The sequence below is a fragment of the Notamacropus eugenii genome, chromosome 3 (genome assembly GCF_028372415.1).
Source record: "Notamacropus eugenii isolate mMacEug1 chromosome 3, mMacEug1.pri_v2, whole genome shotgun sequence".
NCBI lineage: Eukaryota > Metazoa > Chordata > Mammalia > Diprotodontia > Macropodidae > Notamacropus > Notamacropus eugenii.
In genome coordinates this window covers 395,618,675-395,643,972 of record NC_092874.1, presented here as the reverse complement: position 1 = coordinate 395,643,972, position 25,298 = coordinate 395,618,675, and the positions used below count along the sequence as shown (strand labels likewise).

The window sequence follows — 25,298 nt, the reverse complement described above, 5'->3', positions numbered from 1 at the left end:
AAATGATTTTTTAACATCTAATTCATTCTTTATTTCTTTAAGGTGTTTTGATATTTTTTTTTTGATATTTTTTGTAGTTAGCTCTTAGATATTTTATGATAAGTAGGACCAACTCTCACAGGGTGGTTATGTGGATCAAATGAGTTAATATGTGTAGTGCTTTGTAAACCTTAAGGGGCTATTTAAATGCTGTAATAAAATAAAATAAATATGATAATATTATTATATAAAATATTATAAAAATAAAATATTTAAAATTATTATATGAAATAAGGTTAATAATAAATAAAATAAATATAATAATTATTGTTATGAATTTTTAGTTATTTTGAATAGGATTTCCTTTTTATTATCTTGGTTTTTGTTATTGTTATTTGGAAATGATAGAGTTTTTAAAAATTATTTTTAATAGTTGTTTTACTGAAGCTATTATCCCAATTGTTTTCTGCAAATCTCTTAAGTTTTCTAAGGAAATTATGTTGTATGAAAATAATTTTGTCTTCTCTTTCCCAATGTTTATGTTTTCAATTTATTATTTCTATTGTTAGCATCCTGAAAATTGTCTTAAAATAATGTTAGGGGGGAGGGGCCATCACCAAATGCTTTTTTGACTAAAACTGTACAATTCTTCCCAAGAATGTCAAGCCCATGTTTTGGTTAGGTGGCAAATTAGAAGAAACAAAAATTAATATGATGCTAGGAATCACCTGGGGTCATTTACCTATTTTTCAAGAAGCATAACACATCAGAATCACTTAAAAACAAAGCCCAAACTCTCTGTTATGTAGTTTTTTCAGCTTTAATTCTAATTTATTTTCCTGCTCTTCCATTTTCATATTATATTTGCCACTCTCCTTTCTTTAGAGCAACAGTGTTGCTCTAAAGTGCACATACATAAGTATGCACTGACTTTTAAAAATGACTTTAAAGTCTTAATTCTAGCCTGATAGATACTTTGGTCAAACATCTATCCTTACTTGTTAATGCTAAATGGGTTGGGGTGGAGGAACTCATATAGGAATGGCAACAATGCTCCTATGAGCCCACTGTTATCCTAGCTAATTTAAACTATATTCAAAAACCCTGGTTGGTTATAGGTGGTGCAACTAACACCAAAAATCAGGCAGTAGGGAGATGTCATTTAGAAATTATTTTAAATGTCTTAAAAACATAATAGAGTGCTTCAGATTTGGAAAAAGCTTCCAATTTTAGACAAAAGGTGGTGATGCATTTTACAGATGTCATTTATTTACACACAGTCAGGCATCACTCCAGAGTGCAGCCCAAATCAGATTAAAATGTAATTGAGAAATATTTAACAAAATGAATACAAATAAATATAGATAATATTAATGTGTTTTTCTAAGACAATGTGCGACCATCCAGCAATCCTCTCAAGGGTTAATCCCTCCCTCACCCTCCTCCCCACATCTTTTTAGTCGACAGCACTGCTACAGGGTGATTACAGTTATTTTCTTGTTTCAGGAACTTAAAAAAAACTTGCCATTTTGTTTATATGAAAACAGGTTTGAAGGTTCTTTTCAAATTGTGAAGGAAATTAAGATGTCCTTTGGTATTTGGTTTTAGGCTTAATCTCTTACTAGAGGAAGAAGCCAGAAGACAGGATTATGAGGTGGAAACAATTACTCTCCTGACTAAAGAGCCATCAGAAGATCTGCCTCAGTTTATGCCAAGTCCTCCTAAAGAAGAGGCTGCAGTTAAGAGTACTGTAAGTAAGAAAAAGAAAAGATAAAAGATGTTTGGTAACTTACTCCTAGATCAGGGAAGGGAGATGTGACAAGAACCTTGGACACTGGAACTCAAGATTCCACCCTAACCAATAAAATCAAACAATTGTACTAGATTTCTATTTAGGAACTTTCTTTTTAATAAATTTTTATTCATATCTTTTGCTTTTACATAACCTACATTTTCTGGTGTACCTTACCATGCTAGACCTTCTACGGGTCAACGTCCTGTGCAACAAGGGGAAAAAAAATCAAAACTAGCCCACACGGTAAGAGTCTGACACATGCAAGCAGTGTTCCACACCCAGAGTCCCCAACCTCTGTAATGTGAGGGAGGGGCTTTTTCATCTCTTCTAGGATGGGAAGTTTGCAGCACTCAGTTCCCATTGTTTTGCTGATTTTTCCATTTTGTATTTGTTCATATTGTCTTCCCATCCTTTTCTGTATTTATCACCTTGTTTCTTACAGCACAGTAATAATACATTCTATTTATACACTGAAACCTGTTTGTCCATTTCCCGATTAAGGGGCATCTACTTCCAATTCCTTGCTACTCCAAAAAGTGCTGCTAAAATATTTGGGTGCATATGGGGCTTTTTTTTTTTTTGTCACTGACTTCCTTGTGGTCTATGCCTAGCAGTGGAATCTCTTGGTCAAAGGGCAGGGACATTTTAGTCACTTGCCTCCCAATTGTTCCACTCCAATTACTGGAACAATTCTCAGAGCATTTCTTAAATAATGGCACCAGTGCATTTTAGCATTCTTATGATGGCATTATCACAATGTACTTTCAAAATTGAGTCAAATGAAAGTAGAGACATACCCATAAAACCTCTGTTGTCTTACATGAAAATTCCTGTAGTGGTTATTCACAGTCCAAGACAATGGAGTCTTAACTCCTTACAGGTATAGATGACTTAGCACCTGCTTGGTACTGAAAAGAATTCAACAAAAATCTATTGAACACTTACTATACAGTATGTGCCAGGATCTACGATAGGAATACAAAGACAAACAAAACAAAAAAAAATAGTTCTTGCCCTCAAGGGGATTATACTCTTACTGGGGGAATCTGAGAAGAGGGAGAAACATATACATTGATAAAATCAAAATACACAGGAAACAAATACAAAGTGATTACATGATTAACTGGTATCAGGCTCAAGAAGAATTCCTGAAAGAGCTCAAAAAGGATTTTAAAAAATCAAGCAAGAAAGGAAAAACTGGGAAAAGAGTGATGCAAGAAAATCATGAAAAATGAGTCAACAGCTTGGTAAAGGGGGCACAAAAATACTGAAGAAAATAACACCTTAAAACACAGAATAGGGCAAATGGTAAAAGATGCACAAAAATCCACTCAAGAGAGGAACACCTTAAAAAGTAGAATTGGCCAAATAGAAAAGGAGGTACAAAAGCTCACTGAAGAAAATAACTCCTTGAAAATTAGAAGTGGGCAAGTGGAAGCTAATGACTTTATGAGGCATCAAGAAACAATAAAACAAAATCAAAAGAATGAAAAAATAGAAAATGTAAACTATCTCATTGGAAAAGCAACAGACCTGTAAAATAGTTTGAGAGATAATTTAAGAATTATTGAACTACCTGAAAGCCATGATCAAAAAAAGAGCCTGGACATCATATTTCAAGAAATTATCAAGGAAAACTGCCCAGATATCATAGAATCAGAGGGTAAAAGGAAAATTAAAAGAATCCACCCATCACTTCTTGAAAGAGATCATAAAAAGGAAAACTCCCAGGAACAATATAGCCAAGTTCCTAGCTCTTAGGCCAAGGAGAAAATATTACAAGCAGCCAGAAAGAAACAATTCAAGTATTGTAGAAACACAATCAGGATAACACAGGATTTGGCAGCTTCTATATTCGAGGATTAGAGGGCTTGGAATATAACATTCTGGAGGGCAAAGGAGCTAGAATTACAACCAAGAATCACCTATCCAGCAATACTGGGGAGGAAGGGGGAGAGGAATGGACATTTACCAAAATACACCAGAGCTGAATAGAAAATCTGACTTTCAAATACAAGACTCAAGAGAAGCATAAAAAGGCAAACAGGAAAGAGAAATCATAAGAGATTCAATAAGGTTAAACTATATTTCTACATGGGAAGATGATACATGTAACTCCTAAGAACTTTATCATTATTACAGCAATTAGAAGTAGTATACCTAGGTGGAGGGCATGAGCGTGCATTGACTATGATGGGATGATATCTAAAAAACCCAAAATCTAAAATTAAGGGATGAAAGAGAAATGAATATGATGGCATATCTAAAACAATAAAATTAAAGGGTTGGAGAGACCCACTGGGAGAAAGGAGAGGGAGAATGGAGTAAATTAGATCACATAAAAGAGGCACGAGAGATTTTTTATAAGTCAAAAAGATTGGGGGGTGGCAGACGATATTTGACCTTTACTGTCATCAGAATTGGGTCAAAGAGGGAATAACATACACACTTAATCGTGTGTATAGAAATCTATCTTATGCTACAAAGAAGTAAGAAGGGAATGGGATAAGAGAGTGGTGGGGGTAGGGGGTTGATAGAAGGGAGTCGGATTCAGGGAGTTAGTGGAACAGTGAAAGAAGAAAGATGGATGGGAAAAACAGGATGAAGGAAAATAGACTGTAATCATAACTGTGGAAAAATTTTTATAGCAAGTTTCTCTGATATATCTCATTTCTCAAATATATAGAGAAGTAAGTGAAATTTATAAGAATACAAGTCATTCCCTAATTGATAGATGGTAAAGGACATGAACAGGCAGTTTTTAGATGAAGAAATCAAAGGTATCAATAATTAATTATATGAAAAATGCTCTAAATCACTATTCATGAGAGAAATGCAAATTAAAACAACTGAGGTACTTACTATCTCACACCTTTCAGACTGGCTAGCTACAGAAAGGGAAAATGACAAAAAGTTGGAGGGGATGTGGGAATACTGCGCTACTAAAGCAGTGGTGGTGGAGCGGTAAACTGATTGAACCATTCTGGAGAGTAATTTGGAACAATGCCCAAGAGACTACAAAACTGTGCATACCCTCTGACTCAGCGATACCGCTACTAGATTCCAAAGAGATGGAAAAAAGAGGAAAAGGAACTATATGTACAAGAACATTTACAGCAGCTCTTTTTGTGGTGGCAAAGAACTGGAAATTCAGGGAATGCCCATCAATTGGGAAATGGCTGAACAAGTTATGGCATATGATTATGGCTATAAGAAATGACAAGTAAGAAAAACCTTGGAAGATTTATATGAACTGATGAAAAGTGAAGTGAGTAGAACCAGAATGTTGTACACAGTACCATACAGTACACATACAGCAATACTGTATGATGATCAGTGAATGACTCAGTTATTCTTGGCAATACAGTGATCCAAAACAATTCTGAAGGACATATGATGAAAAATGCTATCCACTTCCAGAAAAAGAACTGATGGAGTTTGAATACAGATTGAAGCAAACTTTTTTTTTTTACTTTCTTAATTTTCATTTGTTTTCTTTTACAACATGACTAATATGGAAATATATTTTGCATGACTCCATATGTATAACCTATCAAATTGCCTGCCTTCTCAATGAGGAGGAGAGGAGAAGGAGGGAGAGAAGGAATTTGGATCTCAAAAAATTTTAACAGTCATTTTTACATGTAATTGGAAAAAACATTTTTAAGAGCTAAAAAAAAAAAAAGAAAACTTCACTTCTTAAAAGGTATGCAAAGGTAGACATCTGAGCACTACCACCTAAAAGGGAAGACTGTTTTGTGTTTAAATATGAGGAAAGGGAATCTATGGTTTTTAAATCATTAAGGCAACGTTTCATTTTTTTTTTTTACTTTTACGTAGTTTCTGAAATATTTTAGTTTGTAAGGAAAATAAAATTTAGTTTTGCTACTTTCTGTAAACCCACTGTATAATTTGGTGAGGGAAGAAGGGAGAATCCTATAACTCTGCTAGATATTTTAAAACTTACACTCTTGTTATAATGTCCAGGGATTGATTAGGAACAATCATGCTCATTAACAATTATATCCTAAAATAAAAGTAGTGAATGAAAAGAAATGGAAACAAAAAATAAAAGTCCTTAAAATTTTTTAGTAATTTATTCATTTTATTTTCCAGTAAAATAGTCACATAATATCAGAAGAATGGAATGGCATAGATGTAGCAGTCTTGCTTTTATTAATTCCACTTAAATATTTAAAATCTAAAAATTTTACAGTCAGTTATGGATTTGATAGAAATTTGATTCTTACAAAGCAAGTATTGCTTTACTATTGTCATTAATCCAGTCAATAATATGACTAATAACAAGTAATGTTAAACAAAATTTTTATGAATTTTTAGACACTTTAAATAAGCTGTTTTGTTGGTCAATCCAAGAAGAATATGTTGTTGAATTGTGTTGCACAAAGTTTCTTTACTTCTTCTGCAAAAACAATAGAAAACACTGAGAAAAGCAGATGTCCTTATTGCCTCTGCCCCCAAAGGTTATTGTGTGAACTACCCTGGACCCAAGTTTCAACAATCTAAGAAACTTTTTATACAAGAAACAAACTAGATGCTAGCTGATAGAGTGCTAAGTATGTTGTCAGGAAAACTCAAATTCAAATTCTGCCTCAGAAATTTCAGGTGTGACTCTGGGCAAGTCATTTCAACCTTTCACCCTTGGTTTCCTTATCTGTAAAAGGAAAGGGTTGGCCCCAGTAGCTTCTAAAACCTCTTCTAGCTCCAAAACTATGATCTTACGAATCCAGTTATCTTTGAAGTAGACTAACAAATCTTTAAAACTTCTTGCTTTCTGGTGGGACCTGGACTTAAAAATTACCACAAAACAAATTTAGAAATTCCTAAAAATAAGACCTTTTGGATATATAATTATTTGTATCTGTCAAAATAATAAGGACTCTAAGATTATCTGGTTAATCCTAAATTTTAAAATTCTTTGAAATCATTAATCATTATACTAAATCATTTTATAATTCTTAAGTGAATAGCAACAGGAATTCCCAGTGTGGAAACTTCCTCCAATACCATATGCCACAACCCATCTATGCCTTCTTCACCATGTCCCGTGAAGTTGCCCAAGAAACATGGACTTGCCCGGGTTTACATATCTAGCAAGCACTGGAAGTAGGATTTTAACCTAGGTGGTCTTGACTCCAAGCCAAGTTGCCTCTTATAATTCTTATAATTACAAAGCTCATTTTTGTTTTCATTTTCCCCTAACTAATGAAGTATTTTCCCCTAACTAATGAAGTACTTGGCGGGGTGGGGGAAGGAGAAAGGGAAGAGAATAAGCATTTATATGGGGCCTAGCATGTGCCAGGCACTGTGCTAAGTGCTTTACAAATATTATCTCATTGCTCCTCCCAACAACCCTGCAAGGGAGGTACTGTAATTATTATCCCAACTTTACAGTTGTGGAAATGCAGAATAGGTTAAGTGACTTGCCCAAGATCACACAGCTAGTGTCTGAGGTAGGATTTGAACTCAGGCCTTCCTCACTTCTGGCCCAGCTCTCTATCTACTGAACTATCTGGCTGCCTCAGGATCCCTGGCAAGGATAATGATAATATAAATACTAAGAAGTGTTGAAAACAGATCAAACTTACCACCTGTGATATTTGTCTATAATACACACCATAGAAAATACATATAAAAATCTAAAGTTCAGATTTCTCATTGCTGAAAAAAGGTTGCTCTCCCCATCCCTACTTATGTTATTTGGCAATAATGCCTAGCTGAAGGCAACATGCTACATAGGGTAAGGATGGCTCCTACTAACTTTACTCAGACTCATCGCAATACAGTCACCAGAAATATGGCAACATCAGTCATGCTATTATGTAGCTGGATAATGCCAATCACTTTCAACTGACAGGTATGCTTGCCCCGTATAGGGTGACAGATCTAAAAACTGTCATACAAACTAGAAGATTCTGTAAAAGGCAAAAGAATAAAATTCACTCCTTTTATGCATCAGTTTTTTTTCTTCCAGGAAAAATAGCATTTCCACAGAATATGCCAAACAATGTTTTCACTTAGAATAAATAGAACTTAATAGAACTATTAAAACAATTTATTTTTCAAGTGTTTTCACAATGCAGAACTCTTTAAACAGGAAAGTAAACTTTAATGGGGATGTTATTTTCCATAAAGTTAAGAACATTATGGTCAGTCATTAAATGCATTAGCTAAAAACAAAACCCTGATTATCCATGATTTTGTTCTACTTGTTACTCAAAAACTACATTCAGACCAAATATCTGAGTTCAAGTCCTAGCTCTGTGACTTAGCAGCTAGGTAACTGAGCAAATCATGCCTCAAAGTCACTTGTAAAAATGAAGATAACAACTGACTGTTTGAGCCTGACAACAACCTTTGTGAAGTGGAGATTACGGATAACCTGCATTTTATGAATGAAGAGCTAAGCCTTGCAACATGAAGTCATTAGCCTGTAAATGTCTCAAAGAGACAGCATTTGAACCCAAGTCTGACCCAAAGTCTCCAGCTCTATCTTCTGCACCACAGAACATAAGAGGTGTTTTAAATAGTGTGAATGAAGTGGGCTTGTTCTATGTTGCTCCACAAAGCAGATCAAGGGCTAGGAAATGAAAACTGGGCAACAAATATGGGTTCATTGTGAAGTGTGAGTTGTTGGACAATAGAAGCCACCTCCTGAAATACTGCAGTGTTAAAGCAGAGGTTGGATGAATGTCTGGGAGGCCATAGGAGGTATTCTTGTGCTGCTGGCATGCTGAACTGGAGGATGGAATTCTGGGGTACCTTCCAACTCTAAGATCCTAGGATTCAAAGCAGGTCCCTTGGTGAACCTCACTTAGATTTTAGGTGACCCAGATTGCATTTTTTTGGTGTCCAACAACAGACTTCTGACCAGGCTTCATCCTACTCTGTGACCCTAAATTAACACATGTAAAGTTTTTCAAAATGAAGTTTTTCAATTTCCTTTTGTCTGAAAGCTTATTTTGACGATCCCATCCATCTTCTCTACAGGCCTTTCCTGACTTGTAATTTCTCCCTTAGGGGTACATGGCAGTGTCAGCCACTTGATATGCTACATCGTGATGAATTTAAGTCCTTTCCTCTACATGTGGGTGCCTGCATATGTTGTTTCCCCAACTAGATTATAAAGCTCCTGACAAAAAAGATAATTCTGTTCATGATTTCACAGGACCAGTATGAGGATAAATAAAATAATACATGCAAAAGCACTTTGTAGACCATAAAGCACTACAAAAGTGTAAGGGATCATTACCATATTTTTCTTAATAAAGATACACTGGAAATCCAGTCAATTTGGTGGCCTCAATAACATCACTCAAGCTCCAATGAATACTTACCATTGACCTCAATCAGGTTTGCATTTTTTTGATTCAAAATAACATATAGTTCCCGCTGATCTGATTTTTTCCCAACAACCCAATAGTCACTCATTGCCTTCACAATGATCTCCTCATCCTCATCCATTCTGTAAAACAAATTTCATTATGCAACTTTATGGATATATTTTTTAATACAAAAATGTGGATGCAGATTATGAAAAGTCAATATTGAAAGAATTGAGAATTTTAGCAGTTAATATCCTTCAAGGTGTTATGTATGAAATGAATAGCTGTAAGACAGAGTAGCCATAGCTACTAATGGGCTTTATAAATTCAGAGAATTCTGAACATGCACAGCTTGGGGAAATGATTACAAAGTGATTATCTGAAACTAATGCTATGCAGAAAGCTCTGTTCTCTCCCTGCATTTTAAAGGGTCATTCTTTTTAGCAGATGGCATCTATTCTGAAATTAAGCTATGAAAATTACCTCGTAAAATCACTGTTGATATCACCAAGAATCTTCATAAGGTCAGGATGAACAGATGTAAGTGATATGCTAGGCGTTTTCCTCATGTGAATTGTACTTTTCTCTGCTAAATTCATATGATTGAAGTAGATAAACTTAAACTGGGGCTCCTTTTCAGATCTGTGAAAATATGTTAACAAAAAAATCAGTAAAATATTTTTAAAAGCACTCAGTTATCCAACCTATGTAAATATATTCCCTTAAAAATCTCAAGAGCTATGGCTAACTGACATTTTCGTTCTCCAATTGTCAACAAAAAAATTTCAGAAACCCGAGTCTTCAAAAGTCGTAGTCTCAAGGGTCAGAGATATGGCTACTAATTATAATTACCATGTTTAGTGATTTTTTTTTTTGATAAAGCAGGGTGTTTTGCATATAGTGGACATTCAACAAATATTTGCTAACTTGACAAAGACATAGACTATATTGACATTGAACTTCAGTTCAGATATGGCATTCACTAGTACAATAAGACTTGATTTATCTACATCCCTGGGTGGTACAGCATTCCACATAACTGAATTTTCCAAATAAATAAAGCTTTGAAAACAGTCACTTTAAAAACAACAACAAAACTTTCCAATGTGGAAATCTAAAACCCTAAAATCTTTTCTGACTTCTATAACAGAATATCCTGACTACAATTTAACCTTGGGTCATTATTATATCATGTATGCTAGTACCATGACGCAACGAAAGTCTACTATTTGCCACTACATTAAACTGCCCTAAACTCTTATGCATTTTGAATTCTTTGTAAACTTGTGTTGGAAGTGATGCTAAGAGGCGTCTCTGCCCTCAAGGTGCTTAGAATGTCCCGGAAGAAGAAGACAGGAAATGGATACAGAGAAGTATGAGACAATGTAGGAAGGAATGATGAGGCCAAAAAATGAGATTTAGATGGGGTCCTAGAACATTCCAGGAGGTAGAGAACACTTTTAGCTGGGGGTGCAAGAATGCCAACTTTGTACTTTATTACATGAGCCCTGTCACATCTATTTTATTTGCTCAGAGGCCTGTTCCTCTTATGCATGGCTTTTTGGAGTTTCTTTTAAGTAAGCAAGGTGTCACCAAATATTCTCTTATCTATCTTCTATCACCTCTGTTAAACATTAAGTACATGCCTAGTGCGTTAATAAAAACCGAATCAGGGGTAAGTACTCATTATGTAGGTTAGGCGCCAATATTTGGGACTCTTGGTGTGGGCAGAGCAGATTGATCATGTGCTCATCTAAAGCCCAGGAGCGAAGAGGGAGGGTTAAGTCTGATGGTGCAAACCAAACCCAATGCAACCAAAATCCGGAGGGATGTAGTAAATTGGGAAAGAATTTTTACAGCTAAGCTCGGGGATAAAGGCCTCATTTCTAGAATATATAGAGAACTGATCCAAATGTATAATCATACAAGTCATTCCCCAATTGATAAATGGTCAAAGGATATGAACAGGCAATTTTCAGAGGAAGAGGTTAAGGCTATCTATAATCATATGAAAAAATGCTCTAAATCACTATTGGTTAGAGAGATGCAAATCAAAACAACTCTGAGGTACCACATCACACCTATAAGATTGGCAAACATGACAGAACAAGAAAATGATAAATGCTGGAGAGGATGTGGGAAAGTTGGAACACTAATTCATTGTTGGTGGAGCTGCGAGCGCATCCAACCATTCTGGAGAGCAATTTGGAACTATGCCCAAAGGGCTACAAAAATGTGCATACCCTTTGACCCAGCAATATCGCTACTAGGACTATATCCCCAAGAGATCATAAAAATGGGAAAGGGTCCCACATGTACAAAAATATTTATAGCAGCACTCTATGTAGTTGCCAAAAACTGGAAGTCAAGGGGATGTCCATCAATTGGGGAATGGCTGAATAAATTATGGTATATGAATGTAATGGAGTACTATTGTGCCATAAGAAATGATGAACAAGAAGACTTCAGAGAGGCCTGGAAGGACTTATATGACCTGATGCTGAGTGAAAGGAGCAGAACCAGGAGAACTTTATGCACAGCAACAACCACAGTGTGTGAGAGTTTTTTCTGGTAGACTTAGATTTTTGTAATAACACAAGAACTTCTTACCAAAAAAAAAAAAAGTCTGATGGTGCAACCGTAGTCCTAACTGGAGAGGATGACTTTCTTTGAGCTCTATCTTTATTTCCAAAAATGCATTTCTTTGGAGAAAGAAGTCATAGAATCACCTGAGTACTAACACAGCTTTCCCATCCATGCTTTTTTCCCCATGTCCCTTGAATTAAGTATCAAAGATCTATCACTCCTACCTCTTAATTCCACTATGTTAGCATAAACAATTAACCAAACAGACAATGAAATTACTTTTAATTTTTAAACAACTGATAAGAGGAATCTTTCTCAATTCCTCACCAAGAAATAATCCTCTAATAGTTCTTTCATTTTCTGCTCTTCTATATCCAGATCTCTTCCAATTTAATGTTGGGTTTGGCTAATTCAATTCAAACATTTAAGTGCCTATTTTTATAGCATTGTACCAAGAAGATTAAAAAAAAGTTTAGATGAGATATGGCCCCTGGCCTCATATATTTGCTAGCAGGAGAATATAACCTATAACTGATGAAAAATATTATAAAGTAACTGTATAAAACAGGTGTTGAGTCTTTTTCAGTCATGTTCAACCCTTTTGGCCTCATTTAGGGTTTTCTTGGCAAAGATACTGGAGTGGTTTGCCCTTTCCTGCTCCAGCTTTTTTCACAGATGAGGAAACTGAGGCAAACAGAGTTAGATGACTTGCACAGGGTCATACAGCTAATAAGTATCTGAGGCTGGATCTGAACTCTGGAAGATGAGTCGTCTTGATTCCAAACCTGGCACTCTACTCACTGTGCCACCTAGCTGTCTTTGATAAAACAGGTACAAATTACTTTCTGAGGCCCAAAGGAAAAAATGTTACTAGGGAAAATCTTCCTATGGGACACCTAAGTTAGTCTCAGTTAATCCTTAAAAGACACGCAGGAATTCAGCAGTCAGATGGGATAAATATATTTAAGGCATAGGGAAGGGTTGTGAGCAAAGCCAGAGAGGCAGGAATGTTCAGGGCAAGCATAGATTTCTCCGTCCAATTTGACTAAAGCAGTGATGATAGAAGAGTTACATAAGTCTAGGAAGGTAGAAAAGTCAGTCTTAGAGTAAGGAAAAGGAATCTGAATTCTGAGTGGGGTAATAGGGTTCTAAACAAATGAGTGACATGATGTTGTCATAAGAGAGGCTAAGTCCGGCAGCGGTGTGAAAGGTTTTGTGGAGGGGAAGAGAGTAAAGAACACTCTAAGAGTTTGATTGCTCTAAGATACAGCCATATATACAATGTGGCAGTGGTATGCTGCAAAGGGAGTCTAGGCTGAATCACTGTGTACTTGCAGTGTTAGAAGTGTTGTCAACATGAAAGCTAAAGTCTCTCAGGATGGTAAGCGATGGAGAGAATACAAGTCAGGTGCTACGGTCACTAAGGAAATTGGAGTGACTTGGGAGGTTGGTTTAGGACTAGAAAAAGGATGGAGAGAGAGTGGATTACAGAAATGAAGAAAGAGAGAAAGTGATAGAGGAATAGTACAGAAACAGTCAATTCCTCCTACTGACTTGGCAAAAACTGGCCAATGAAAGGCAGTGGGATATAGTGGGGAAAGTGCTGGGATTGGAATTAGAGGACTTGACTTTGAATCACGCCTCTGCCACCTGCGACTTTGGGCAAGTCAATCTATCTAGGCCTCAGTTTTGTCATTTGTAAAATGAGAAGGTTGGACATTGGACTAGGATGGTCTCTAAGATCCCTTTGTTAATTCTAAATCTACGTTTCTATGAAATGGAGCACATTTAAGATAATCTGATAGAGTCAGGGAAAAATTTGGTTTCCATTAAAGCTAATACATACCAAAGATACACCTAACCAGCAACTGAACTAAGACTTAAACTGTTTTTACAGTCAAGGTGTCAGAAGCTACCTCTTTAATGAAACAAACCAAATCTAAGCATCACACTCTTTAAAACCTTATTTTCTAGAAAAAATTGGAATGCAAATTAACTTTACATTCCACTAACACACAGTAGTAACCACAAATTTACCACATTATGATACAGTGTGTGTCTGCATGCATATATATATATATACCCTGTATAATTAAATTGTGTTCCACAGTCAAGTACATCCCTTTAGAATTCCACAGCTAGAAAGAACTCCTTCCCTCTTTGTCATTCCATCACTACATCGATATAGCAGGCTCATCTGCTAGTTCAGTCAAAGCAGTTTAATTCCATTCTCAGTTGGGTAATATAATTTTATTAGTTTTCTCAGAAACTGTGTGTTAGAAGTCCCTTACGTTAAACATCAAGACATAACTGATAAATTTCTTCAGCTTTACTCTAAAATATTTTTAAAAAGCAAAGCAGTTAGTGATTTAGTGCACAAATACTATTTCGTATATATATCTTAGCTACAACTTAAAAACAAAATCTATCATTTTATAGTTATTGTATGTGATAAATATATTTATTTTGGTGATCAGAAACACATGGACAAAACTACCTTCTGGAAAAAAAGATCAAATATTTATTGTTATTGTTGAATCTCATCAATTAATAGTTTAGACAGTTTCCATTATTACTGAGGAGTATCTGAAAACAAAATTAAGCTGACTTCTTGGACAGCTTAAGAATATCAGGTCTAAAAACAAAACATGAAGACTCTGTTTCAACTTTTATATTTAAATTAAAATATCAGGCAAACCTGTTCTTTGTTGTAATTGATTGCCTAGTCCATTCACTTGCAACATTATAAATCCAAATGCATGGCCTCATATATTAGGCTGGAAGCATTAGACTGACTTGCCACAGGGACCCTGGAAAATAATTTTTCTTTAAAAGATAGAGTCCTTTTCCAAGTAAAGATGAGGAAACACCTTATAAATTACTCACAAAACACAGGACAGATTAACAGGAATCTTTCAGGCAATTGTAAAAGCAACAAATAATTTAAACAATGCAGTAGGTAGATAAAAACCTTATCAAACACAACTGCACTAGCCCTAATTTTTTTTCCACTGTTAGAAAGCCAAGCAGTCATCCCTTCAACTTGAGACTTTTCTTTCATGAATGAGTGTCCTTTTTTATATGACACTCAATAATGGGAAATACAAAATTATTTTAAGTGTCTGGTTGTAAATTTTAGCATGGAAAGGCTTAATTTTCCCATGCAGCTAACAGAGAAATGAAAGTTTCCACTAAATTTGTAAAAATTAAGTTTCTTATACCAGCTTATTAATTTATTTGGATGTTTTACAATAGGCAAGGTACTTTTTTTTCTTTGAATGTGTCTGTTGCTCTGGGAGATCAGGAGACATGTCAAAGTGAAAGTAAACTTAAACATACCCCAATTTTTCTCCTTGTTTTGCTGTACAGTGGAGATTGCAGCAGAGAGCAAATATACACAAGGATCATTTTGTCTATCCCTTCCATTTTTACTGGTTCCTTTAAAAGTAGGATTAACAGTGACCCAGTGAAGTTCAGAAATGTACTTTCTCTAACTTTAGAAATCAGAAAGCAAAAATAATCTGCCTTAGCATTTAGCTAGAATTGCAAAATAGGCAAACACATATAAGTGTACAGACATCTGACTGCTATACTTTAGTAGTATATAGTCCCCAAACATTTTCCATGTTTACAGGTCAATACTCGGAACAGAAAAAAAGCTGTTTGCTAAAATAAGCATGTCACTAGTTACTCCTGTAATGATTTGGTCTAACCCTACTTGGTAAAGATCTGAAGCAATCAATGCCAATAATACTGTTAGAAGCCTGATTTTCCTGAAGCAATTCTCATATGAATAAATCCTTCAAACCTTTCTGCCAACTTTGTAAAAAGAAGCCTTGTTCCCAGAGGAAGCTCCAATTTCTTCAGCCCTGAATCAATGCTGGCAGTGGTTGAGGAGAAGGCAATGGGGCTTCTGATACAACTGAGGGAAGGGCAGCACTCTGGGCTGGCAAGACATGGTCACCTGGAAACGGGGAGGCACTGATTCAGGAGCAGCTCTTGAGACGTCTACATCACGGACAGGAGGAGCTGTCCTGAGAGTTTCATGATTTCGTTCACCCCTTTCACCAACCAGAGTGTGCCAGAAGGGTTGGCCACTCAACAGAAATGAGATGTGGCATAAATTTACATTCTAGAATACAACCCCTTATCTCCTGTATTATTTCCACCCCTGGAAATAAACAAAGTATGTTGGTGGAATGTATCCCTGACATGGACAGGGGTGTGACTATGTAATCAGGTAAATTCCAAACCTTGAACATCCTTGCAATAGCCACTCCTCTGAAATCAAAGCTTGTACAGGATTAATGCAGCTGACAGTTCAGCCAGTTCTGGAGTTAGGAACTCTAGTGGGTTGAAATCAACACTATTCCAAGGCCTCTTTCTGCCACAAAGTAGCCACAATATAGAACCAAGTGATAATGACACACCGTTTGTATAACTCAAACAAGATTTTCCTGGCTTTAAGGTCAACTCTTTATTTACTATGTTAACACAACCTCCAAGTACAAGTCTAACTAAATTTGGAAAGCTAATCGCCAGAATCACCAAGCTGGCTCTTAGGTGATGCTTTTTGGGCAATAGCAATTTATGAAACCACTCATGAAGGTGCAGAATTTGTATTGCAACGGATGAAATCAATTCTTTTCTGAAGCATTAAAACAATTCATTGATAAATTGCCCTTTTTTTGAAGGGGGAAGGGAGGCCTGGGAAAATAAGATGGCCAAAGGAAGACAGTCAGTGTGATGATATGTCTTGGGGAAGGCCTTACTAATAAACACTTGATGTAGGGGTGACAGAGACATCTTCTTTCCTCTACCTAATCATTTCTCTCTTCAGTTAAGAACGTTTATTGCTCACTTAGCAGTATCACTTTTACGTAGTCTTACCTACATCAAAAATCACTATTTTTAATTTAACAAAGACCTAAAAATTTATAAAGGAGTTTTTAGCTCGGAACGTATTTCCCTGTAACTAACATTTCTATTAGGCTTGGAGGTTTGCTAAGAATTGTTTTGCAACAATCCTCTACAGTGGATTCTAAGAGAATTACTGTTATCATCCTCATTTTTAAAGCTCAATCAACCAATACTTACTTAGCTGGGGATACAAAGATAAAAATGAAACAGCTCCTACCCTCAAGGAGTTTCCGTTCTGTTGTGGAAGACAACAAAACATGTACAGAGGAGAAGGCACTCACAGCTGCCAAGGTGACAAGAAGTTAAGAGACTTGGAAGAGACTTTCTACGTTGGAGGCAAAATCTAAAATCAATTCTATTGACTCCAAATTCATGGTACAGGGGAAAAAATACTGTATTCGAATCCAGACTTCTTCACTTACTACTGCACGCCACTTAATCACATGCTCAACTGCAAAATGTGGACTGGATGGCATGGGAAATCCTTCCAGCTCTAATGATATTTAATCCTATGATTCATTCATTTCATAAGACTAGATGAGAACTTTCACCTACTCCTGCCTCTCAGAAATACAAAAAAAAGTTATAGAGTGGTTGTTATCGGAGCTGCCCATGAAAGCTTACCTATTTAGTCCTTATAATTGCAGCATAGTGCTATCCCAATAGAAATATGGAAGTTTATTATGGAATAGGTCATTGTAAACTTGAATTAAATCTACCTCTGACTTGGCAGCTGTGTGACCATTAACCTGACTCTCAGGTTTCTCATCTGTAAAATGGGAATAACAAAACATAAGATAATATGTATAAAGCACTTTGTACACTGAAAGGGCTAATATGTCAGTTTTTTTAAAGAAATTTTTATGTCAGTTTTTAAAAAAAAAATTAATCTAACCACCAGTTCTATGGGAAAATATACCACAGGCAGTAGGAAGAAAGAGAATTTCCCTAAATCTAAATTGCATTTACTCAATAATAAACATTGGCTAAATGAATGCATGGTGATACCTCTGGGACCTGAAGATTCTAGTACTGGTGTTTTCTGCAGCCACACCTTTCTTTCTGTTCTCTCCACTGTCAAGGCAACACTAACCAAATCCTCCTCATATGTCATCTTGCCTTCCATCTATCCCATCTCTTTGCTTCAATCCATTCTTCAAATCACAGCCGGATTAATCTTTATGCAGGGCTCAGGTCATGCCCCATCTCTACTTAAAAACCCTCCAATGGTATGCCTATAGAATGTCCTTTTGCTTCAGCCAAATTGTCTTCCCTTGTCCATGCCCCAAACTCTGCCTTTGTATTATTGCTCCCCTAGACCAAAGGTGTCAAACTCACAGTCCATCTATAAAACACCCAACTGTGGCCTCAACCAGATTAAAAAGTAACTGGGAAATGTTTAGCAAAATAAAGAAAAATACAATGCAATGTAGATAATGTTCATTTGTAGTTTTCTAAGTCAATATGTGGCCCTCAAGGATCAGTTTCTATTTGTTTGACACCTCTGTTCTAGGCTATGCTCAGGAAAACAAAACAAAAAAGGATGGTGAAAGGCCCAGAAACAACGTTGTGAAAGGATTGGTTGAAAGAATTGGGGAAGGAGTACAAGATTAGATTTAAGAGGAGAAATGACTGCTGCCTTCAAGTATTTGAAAGACTGGCATATGGAAGAGGGATTGTACATATTTTAGACAGTTCCTGAGGATAAAACTAGGGACAGTGAGCATAAGATGCAAAGAGGCAGATTTCAACCCTAGGTCAGGCTTCCTAAATTCCTGGCATGTAAGGATCATGTAGTCAGACACCACCCTCCTGTTTCGGCTTCATCTCATTATTCTGTTCCATGAATGCTACGCTCTAGAAAAAGCCCTACTGACGTTCTCCGTGCTTCTGGACTCTCCTCTCCTTAAGCTCTTTATGGCTAGAAGGTCACCTTCCGTCTCCCTCAGACGCCACAAGGAACTTTGTTTTACACTGAGTTCTTCAGTGCACTTTAATGTTATGTGCTAGTTGTCTGTGTCTAGATTTTATTCTAGAGACTACGTCTTATCTAACTTTTGTATCTTTCTCAGCATTTCCCATAGTGCTCTGCACTTTCAAAATGCTCTGATGAATGAACAGATATTGCTGCTTGTGCCTGCTCTGTTACAGGCCACTTCAAAAACTACCTTCTCCAGGAAGTGCTCTCTGATCTACCTAGTCCAGAATGACCTTTCACCTTCCTGTCCTCAAGCTGCTATTACACTTTGTTTGACTCTCACGTGTGCCCTTACCATGTGCTTTCACTTTATATTTTATATTATAATACTTGGATCTTTTTAATTTCCTCTGGTACCGTACTTAACCTAATACAGTGCTCCCTTCCTGGGAGGCATTTAATGTATATTTATTGGATTGAATTGAAAGAAATATATATATATTTTCCTTTCACACCCTCAAAAAAATACTTTTTAAATTCTAGAAAGTCTGGTTAATACATTTATAAAAAATCTTTTTACACTTGCATTATTACCTTATTCCAAACTCCTAGAAGCTAATACTAATAAATATCTGAACATTAAAGTTAGACTAATTCGTACAATTCTTCATATTAACATACTCAAAGCACATTAGCACAGTGCTTTGATTTTCAAAGTGATTCCCATCAATTACATTCATTTTAACCCGCAGTAAAAACAGTAGATAAGATCGTCTATCTTTTACATGTGAAAAACCCCCTCGAGGTACAGGAAGATTACATGAGTTAACGATAGTGGGATCAACATTAGAACCCAGGATTTCCTGACTTCCTTCCTAACCCTCTTTCCATTTGACTTAATGCTCTCTCCCTAGCTGTGTGCATGGATGCATTTTTTTTTTGAGACCGCCTATCTCACGCAGCCTGGAATGACAGTAGTCACTCAATGGCCAATCTCAATACTGACTGGCACTGAAGCTTTAACGACTTTATTTTTCTTACTTGGACTGGTTCAGCCCTCCATGCCTGGGGGCATTGGTGCCAGATTTAGGCAGACATTCAACCAGCTTGAGCCCTACTGAAACTCAGAACTGTGCACCACCACATTCTGCCAATAACTTTTAAATTCTTTTATCCAGGGACAATATCAGTTTAAACGGACAAAGTCCTCAAAACAAACATGTCTTGGTTACTGCTCAAAGTCCCAATAACTCAGTGAAAACTAAAGTACTCTAACAGTCTAGGTTGCTTAGCGCAAGTGATTAAGAACATGGTGCTGATAAGGCTAGTAGAGGTTCCATCCCTTAGTTTCAAACTAATCCATTAGTTTAAAAAAGAGTCAAAAGCCACACACCTAATCTCACTGAGTCCCTCAAAAAATGTGGAGCCTAAGGGAAACTAGGGCAAAGGCAAACAACTCTGCTTACTTTATCATAACTAGGGGAAAATCACTGAAAGGTACACATTAAACGCATCCATTTGTGCAGCACTGACACTAGATAAAACTTAAAATGAAGTGTCTGAAAGCAAACAAAACAAAGCACAGTACAAACCCTGATATTCTTTTGTTGATGTTGTACTGTTCACAAATGTCAGATGCTAAAACTGTGAGCTGAGGTCCAACAATGCTGTCCAGTCTTCGGCAAAAGTCCAAAGAAGGCTGCACAGAGGCTGAGGAATTGAAAAAATATTGTAAATGCTTTTCCTCTATTTCAGTTGTGTTATTTCATGTGAAAGAAGTAAATCATTTATTTTCTCTCTCCTATATTTAAATATTTAAATCACTTTGTTAGATACAAAGAGAATAGCCTGATCAAATAATCTAAAATAACCTGATTAAATGTTATTCCTCTAATAAAGACACGAGACAAAATTAGTAAGATTTATGAAGAAAGAAAATACACATTTTATGAAGAAAGAAATATACATTACAAGCCCTATTTCAGTATTCCCTAATTGGGCCAAACTAATAGGATGGGTTTACTTTCCAAAACCCACTTGAAGAATCTGTCCTGAATGAAATGATCATGAAGTGAAGGCAAGCATGTTTTATCTGGCGTTTCAAAGTATATCCTTCTATGTTTGTGATTGATATCTTTGATTGAATTTATGTTTATATCTTAATCACAGAAGAAGGCAACAGAATGTTTTTTCCTCTGACAATAGACAAAAGTGCTATACTTACCATCGATCATGAAACAGACTGCTGCACTCATGGCCTAGGAGAGAGAAAAAACACCACCATATGAAACCAAAGGTTACAGAATACAGTTTTTTCTTTTCCTCCCTTGCTTAACCTATGGCCACTAATTGTATTAGGAAATTTGCACATGAGTAAGACTTCTGAACTTGCTAGCCAAGTAGTCTTCAAAACACTCTGGTCACAGGAGAAAATTAGAAACATCGTTCTGTAAATCCCAACAACTGCTCATCCCTCTTACGCTTGAAGAACTCTGGTGATGGGAAAGTTATTCCCTCACAGGCAGCTCATTCCACATCTGAATATCTGTTTATTAGGCAATCTTTCCCTTACAGTAAGCTTAAATCTGCCTGGCTGTCACTTCCACTCATTGTTCCTAGAGTCTTTGGGGTCAAGCAGAGCACATGTAATCTGTCATCTACTTGACAGCCTTTCAAACACTTGAAAAAGAGTTATTAAAATAAGGCTTGGAATAAAATCATAGCTAATTTTATCCAGCACTTTAAGGTTTGCAAAGCACTTCCATATTATCTATTTTACTCCCTATTCCTGTAGGGAGCTAATGCTATTATCACACCCATTTTACAGATGAAGAAACTGAGGTTTAGACTTCCAATGACTTACGCAGTGTCACAGAATTCAGGGCAGGATTCAAACTCAAGTCTTCCTGGTTCAAAAGCAGCATTTTATCCACCTTTCCATGCAGCCTCTACTACACCTTTTCCTTATGTAGCTTCTTTTGAGCAGCCGGGGTGTCATACCCGGATAGTGCTGGAAGACTTGAGTTTAAATCCTGCCTCAAATACTTACTAACCAACTAACCCTGCCTGGGCACGTCACTTACCTGGTTTGCCTCAGTCTGACCTCCCACAGTTGTGAGGATCACAGGGTAATATGTGCAAAGAACTTGACAAGCTTCCAAGTACCGTTATGGAGTAAAAGCTACAACTACATCTTAAAATCACACTAGGTCTTTTAGGATACTTTACATAAATGAGAGCTACTGCTGCTGTTATGGTGGTGGTGCTTGTTTTGCTGAGAGCGTAAGAACAAACATTTTATTCTAGGTAAATCCAACTGACTGTAAAATCATAATTTAATGTTTAATATGATATTTCTAAAGTTTATATAAATAGAAATAAAAATACAACTAATATTCTATATACTCAATTGTAAAGCTCTTCTAATTTAAAATGTCAAATCCAGTTGTTTTATATGTTTATTACACACATATCTATTTATTTTGCTATTAAGATGTATTATATGCTGTCACACACAGCTACTAGTTTCATATTTTGAATATGGTCTTGAAATTTAAAACCTAATTGTAAAAAATTACCCTTAAAAAGTAAACTCTTAGAGAAAATTAGTAAAAACTTCTTTAAAGTAGTAACATATTCAAGCATTATGTTTTTCTATACATAAGTGATAACATTCTATTCAAGGTACATAATAGTGTTAATTTTGATGAAGGCAATGGGTAAGTTTTCATATAATTGACTTATACATTACTAACCGATATTAAAATTCAAACTGGAAGGAAGCATATACTGTTCAAGTCTGGGAAGCCACCAGAGTGAGAGAGTATCTGAAAAGCAGGCCACTACCATTCCTTGGCTCCAACACCATCCCCTTTGTCTTCAAGATCTTTCCGTATGAATTATCTAAGCCCAGACAACCACTGCTTCATTAATGACAATACAAGATTGCTCAAAGACATACATGAAAACTAACTACAGCTCCGAGAAAGCACACACACACACACATTCTGAAGTTTTAAAAAATAATTGCCATTCCTTAGAAATCCCAATGAACAGCTCCTCACAGAATATACACGACATTTGGGTATGCACTCATAGACACCAGTATTCAGAAACAACTAATAATATTTAGGGGGAAATGGTGATATTACCTTATAAACAATTAAATGAAGCTCTTCATAAGTGTCATCTGTATTTACAAAAATTTTGGGAAATCTACATTTTGCTTCTGGATCATTAAGGTTCAAGGGCCCAGTAAGAAATCTTAAAAGCAAGCACAAAAATGACTTACATTCATTAGACAAGTTACAGTTTTGCAGCAAAAAATATGCTATTTTATACAAATGTATAATATTTTTGAAAGCCAGGATAAAATATACGACAATACTAGAATTGTGTCAAACCAGCAGAATTCTGACAGAGCAACTTTTGGGTTTTTTGCTTGTTTGTTTTTAAATGAGATACTACTACATTTCTTTTGTGACTAGTACCATATGAAAATCATAAGTATTCTACTTTTGTCTTTGACATACTTCAACTAGGTTCTAAAGGTCTACCTGACATACTGAAGTAAAAAAATCAATACCATTATCTGTATCACATTGCTATGGGAAGATAAAATCTCATGTCTGAAAGTAGAAGTTATCTTCTCACAATCAGAAAACAACAAACCCTTTTATTGAACTGGAAACAAATATAATACATTTAAACTGTAATAATTTCCTCACATCAAGAAATAGCTTGAACTTTCCATAATACAAAAAGAATTCATTTTGATTATGCATGATTTTATTTTAAAATAAATCTAAAAGCTAATAAGAAACCAAAAGGGTGTATCAGAGTATAAATTACCTTCCATAATGTTGAAGATTTCCTGGCATTTCTGCTCGGATTGGTGAATCCCTTCCTGCCAACTATAAACAAGTCAAAAGTTGGGAAATGACTTACAAATGAGCTTTTTCCCCCGCTTTCAAAGCTATGAAAAAAGAACATTTACATGTGCTAGTTTGTTTCAGTTTACAGTCCTCTAGACAATGCATGCTGTAAGTTTAAACCAAGAAGTTAAAAAAAACAGAAACAAGACATCAGGTCCTATTGGTTTTAATCATGACCGCCATTTGGTAACTTACATTCCCAACAAACTAGACTCTGGCTATTCTGCAAACCCAGCGCTCCCTCTCCCTCAGTCCCTATGCCTCCGATGCCCTCTGCCCTTCTCTCTCCCACTTCAGAGTCCTGTCCTCCCTTCCAAATCCCAACTTACGACCTGGACAATTGTGGGCAGCACTCTGGGCCTCAGTTTCCTTATCATAAAACAAGGGGATTATGGAAGGTCTGTGAGGTTCCTTCCAGCTCTAAATCTATGAGCCTTGAAGGCTCATCATGTGGGTCACTTTCTCTATAAAGCCTTCCCTCATCCTTTCCTCAGGTTGTTAATATTTTCTCTTTGTTCAAATTATCTTAAATTTACTTCTGTGTATGTACCATAAACTTCTCCAGGGCAGGTTTTTTTCTCTGTAGGCCCAGGGCCTGACATAGTGACTTGCACAACATAATAGGCACTTAAAAACCTTTCTTGAATTGAATTTCTTTCTATCCTACAATTCGCATTCTAATTTACTCATTTATGAATAAAAATAAGCAATAATTAAAGTCATAAGATCATAGACTCACAAAAACAATATAAGTAGAAAGAGCATTAGATTGGTAGTGAAGAGACCTGGGTTCAAATCCCAATTCTGCAAAAAAAAAAAAAAAAAAAAAAATCCTGCCTCTGTCAATACCTGCATGACTTTGAGCACAAGTCACTTCTCTTGTCTGAGCTTTAGGGTTCTTCCTGTACACAATGAAGAAGAGACTGGACTTGATCGCCAATACCTTCACTTTACAGAATTTATTCTTTTTATAGAGGAAAATTAGGCCCAGAAATGTTAAGGAACTTGCCCAAAGTCACACAAGGCACACCTCTAACAGCATCAGGAATCGACCTGTGACTCCAAATCCACGACACTTTCCACTGTGCTATGATGCTTCTTAATCAACTTAATTTTCCATTTTCTACTGCAAAAGCAGTGTCTCTGGTACTTGGAGATCACAGATGGACTTTCTCACATAAGGTAACGAAGTCATTACCAAATGAAATGCCTTTGAAATTGTTTATACTGTATGAGGAGTGTGGTAGTTGATATTCCTCAAGGAAATGTATGTTTTCATCTATTTTTATGGGTTTGTAAAGGAGCAAAAAATGAAATGCTTGGAAAGTATTCAAGTGTAGGCTAGACCTCCCTCTCCAAGCTTGCCTCTACTCTCTCATGCTACACAGACTCTATTTTTTAAGTTCATGACCTTAAATAAAAAGACTGTGCCAAATAGAGGCTTTATAGAGAGCACAGGAACTTGCAATACCTAATTAGTTGTTAATGTCTCGCCCAATTTAGGTTGTTTTATTTTTAACATTTAGAATATATGTCATGTTTATTGCATAAACACTTTGTGCTACTTTTAAGTTCATAACTGCATATGGGGAAGTTAAACAGAGTACAGAAGCTGAGCAGGCAATATCACAACACCAATAGATGCTCAATCCTAAATAAGACAGAAGTGTTTAAGGAAAGAATATTATGGAATTATCCTCTATACTTGGTGAAGATGCCAGTAATCTTTAATTGTTATTGAAGAATTATAACAAATTCACTGTTTAGCATCAGAATCAAAGCACACAAGTTTCTTTCACAAAATACCCTTATCCCCATAT

The 25,298-nt window shown here is 36.1% G+C and overlaps 2 protein-coding genes across 5 annotated transcripts in view; one reads left to right on the top strand and one right to left on the bottom strand.

Moving 5' to 3' along the window:
- The window catches only part of LOC140497194 (radial spoke head 10 homolog B-like), a 59,333-nt gene extending 57,409 nt beyond the window's left edge, over positions 1 to 1,924 (top strand). For all 3 annotated transcript variants that reach the window (XM_072597832.1, XM_072597830.1, XM_072597831.1), the window contains one exon: positions 1,588 to 1,924. In XM_072597832.1, the coding sequence (XP_072453933.1) occupies positions 1,588 to 1,753 (166 nt within the window). In that variant the 3' untranslated portion in view covers positions 1,754 to 1,924. The remainder of the gene's footprint in view (positions 1 to 1,587) is intronic.
- A 3,934-nt stretch (positions 1,925 to 5,858) lies between these two features.
- CCZ1 (CCZ1 homolog, vacuolar protein trafficking and biogenesis associated) overlaps positions 5,859 to 25,298 on the bottom strand; it is a 34,186-nt gene continuing 14,746 nt past the window's right edge. For both annotated transcript variants that reach the window (XM_072597833.1, XM_072597834.1), the window contains exons 9-15: positions 23,396 to 23,457; positions 22,696 to 22,807; positions 20,769 to 20,802; positions 20,137 to 20,254; positions 9,604 to 9,762; positions 9,133 to 9,260; positions 5,859 to 6,197 (exon numbers count right to left, since the gene is read on the bottom strand). In XM_072597833.1, coding sequence (XP_072453934.1) covers positions 6,142 to 6,197; positions 9,133 to 9,260; positions 9,604 to 9,762; positions 20,137 to 20,254; positions 20,769 to 20,802; positions 22,696 to 22,807; positions 23,396 to 23,457 — 669 coding nt within the window. In that variant the 3' untranslated portion in view covers positions 5,859 to 6,141. The remainder of the gene's footprint in view (positions 6,198 to 9,132; positions 9,261 to 9,603; positions 9,763 to 20,136; positions 20,255 to 20,768; positions 20,803 to 22,695; positions 22,808 to 23,395; positions 23,458 to 25,298) is intronic.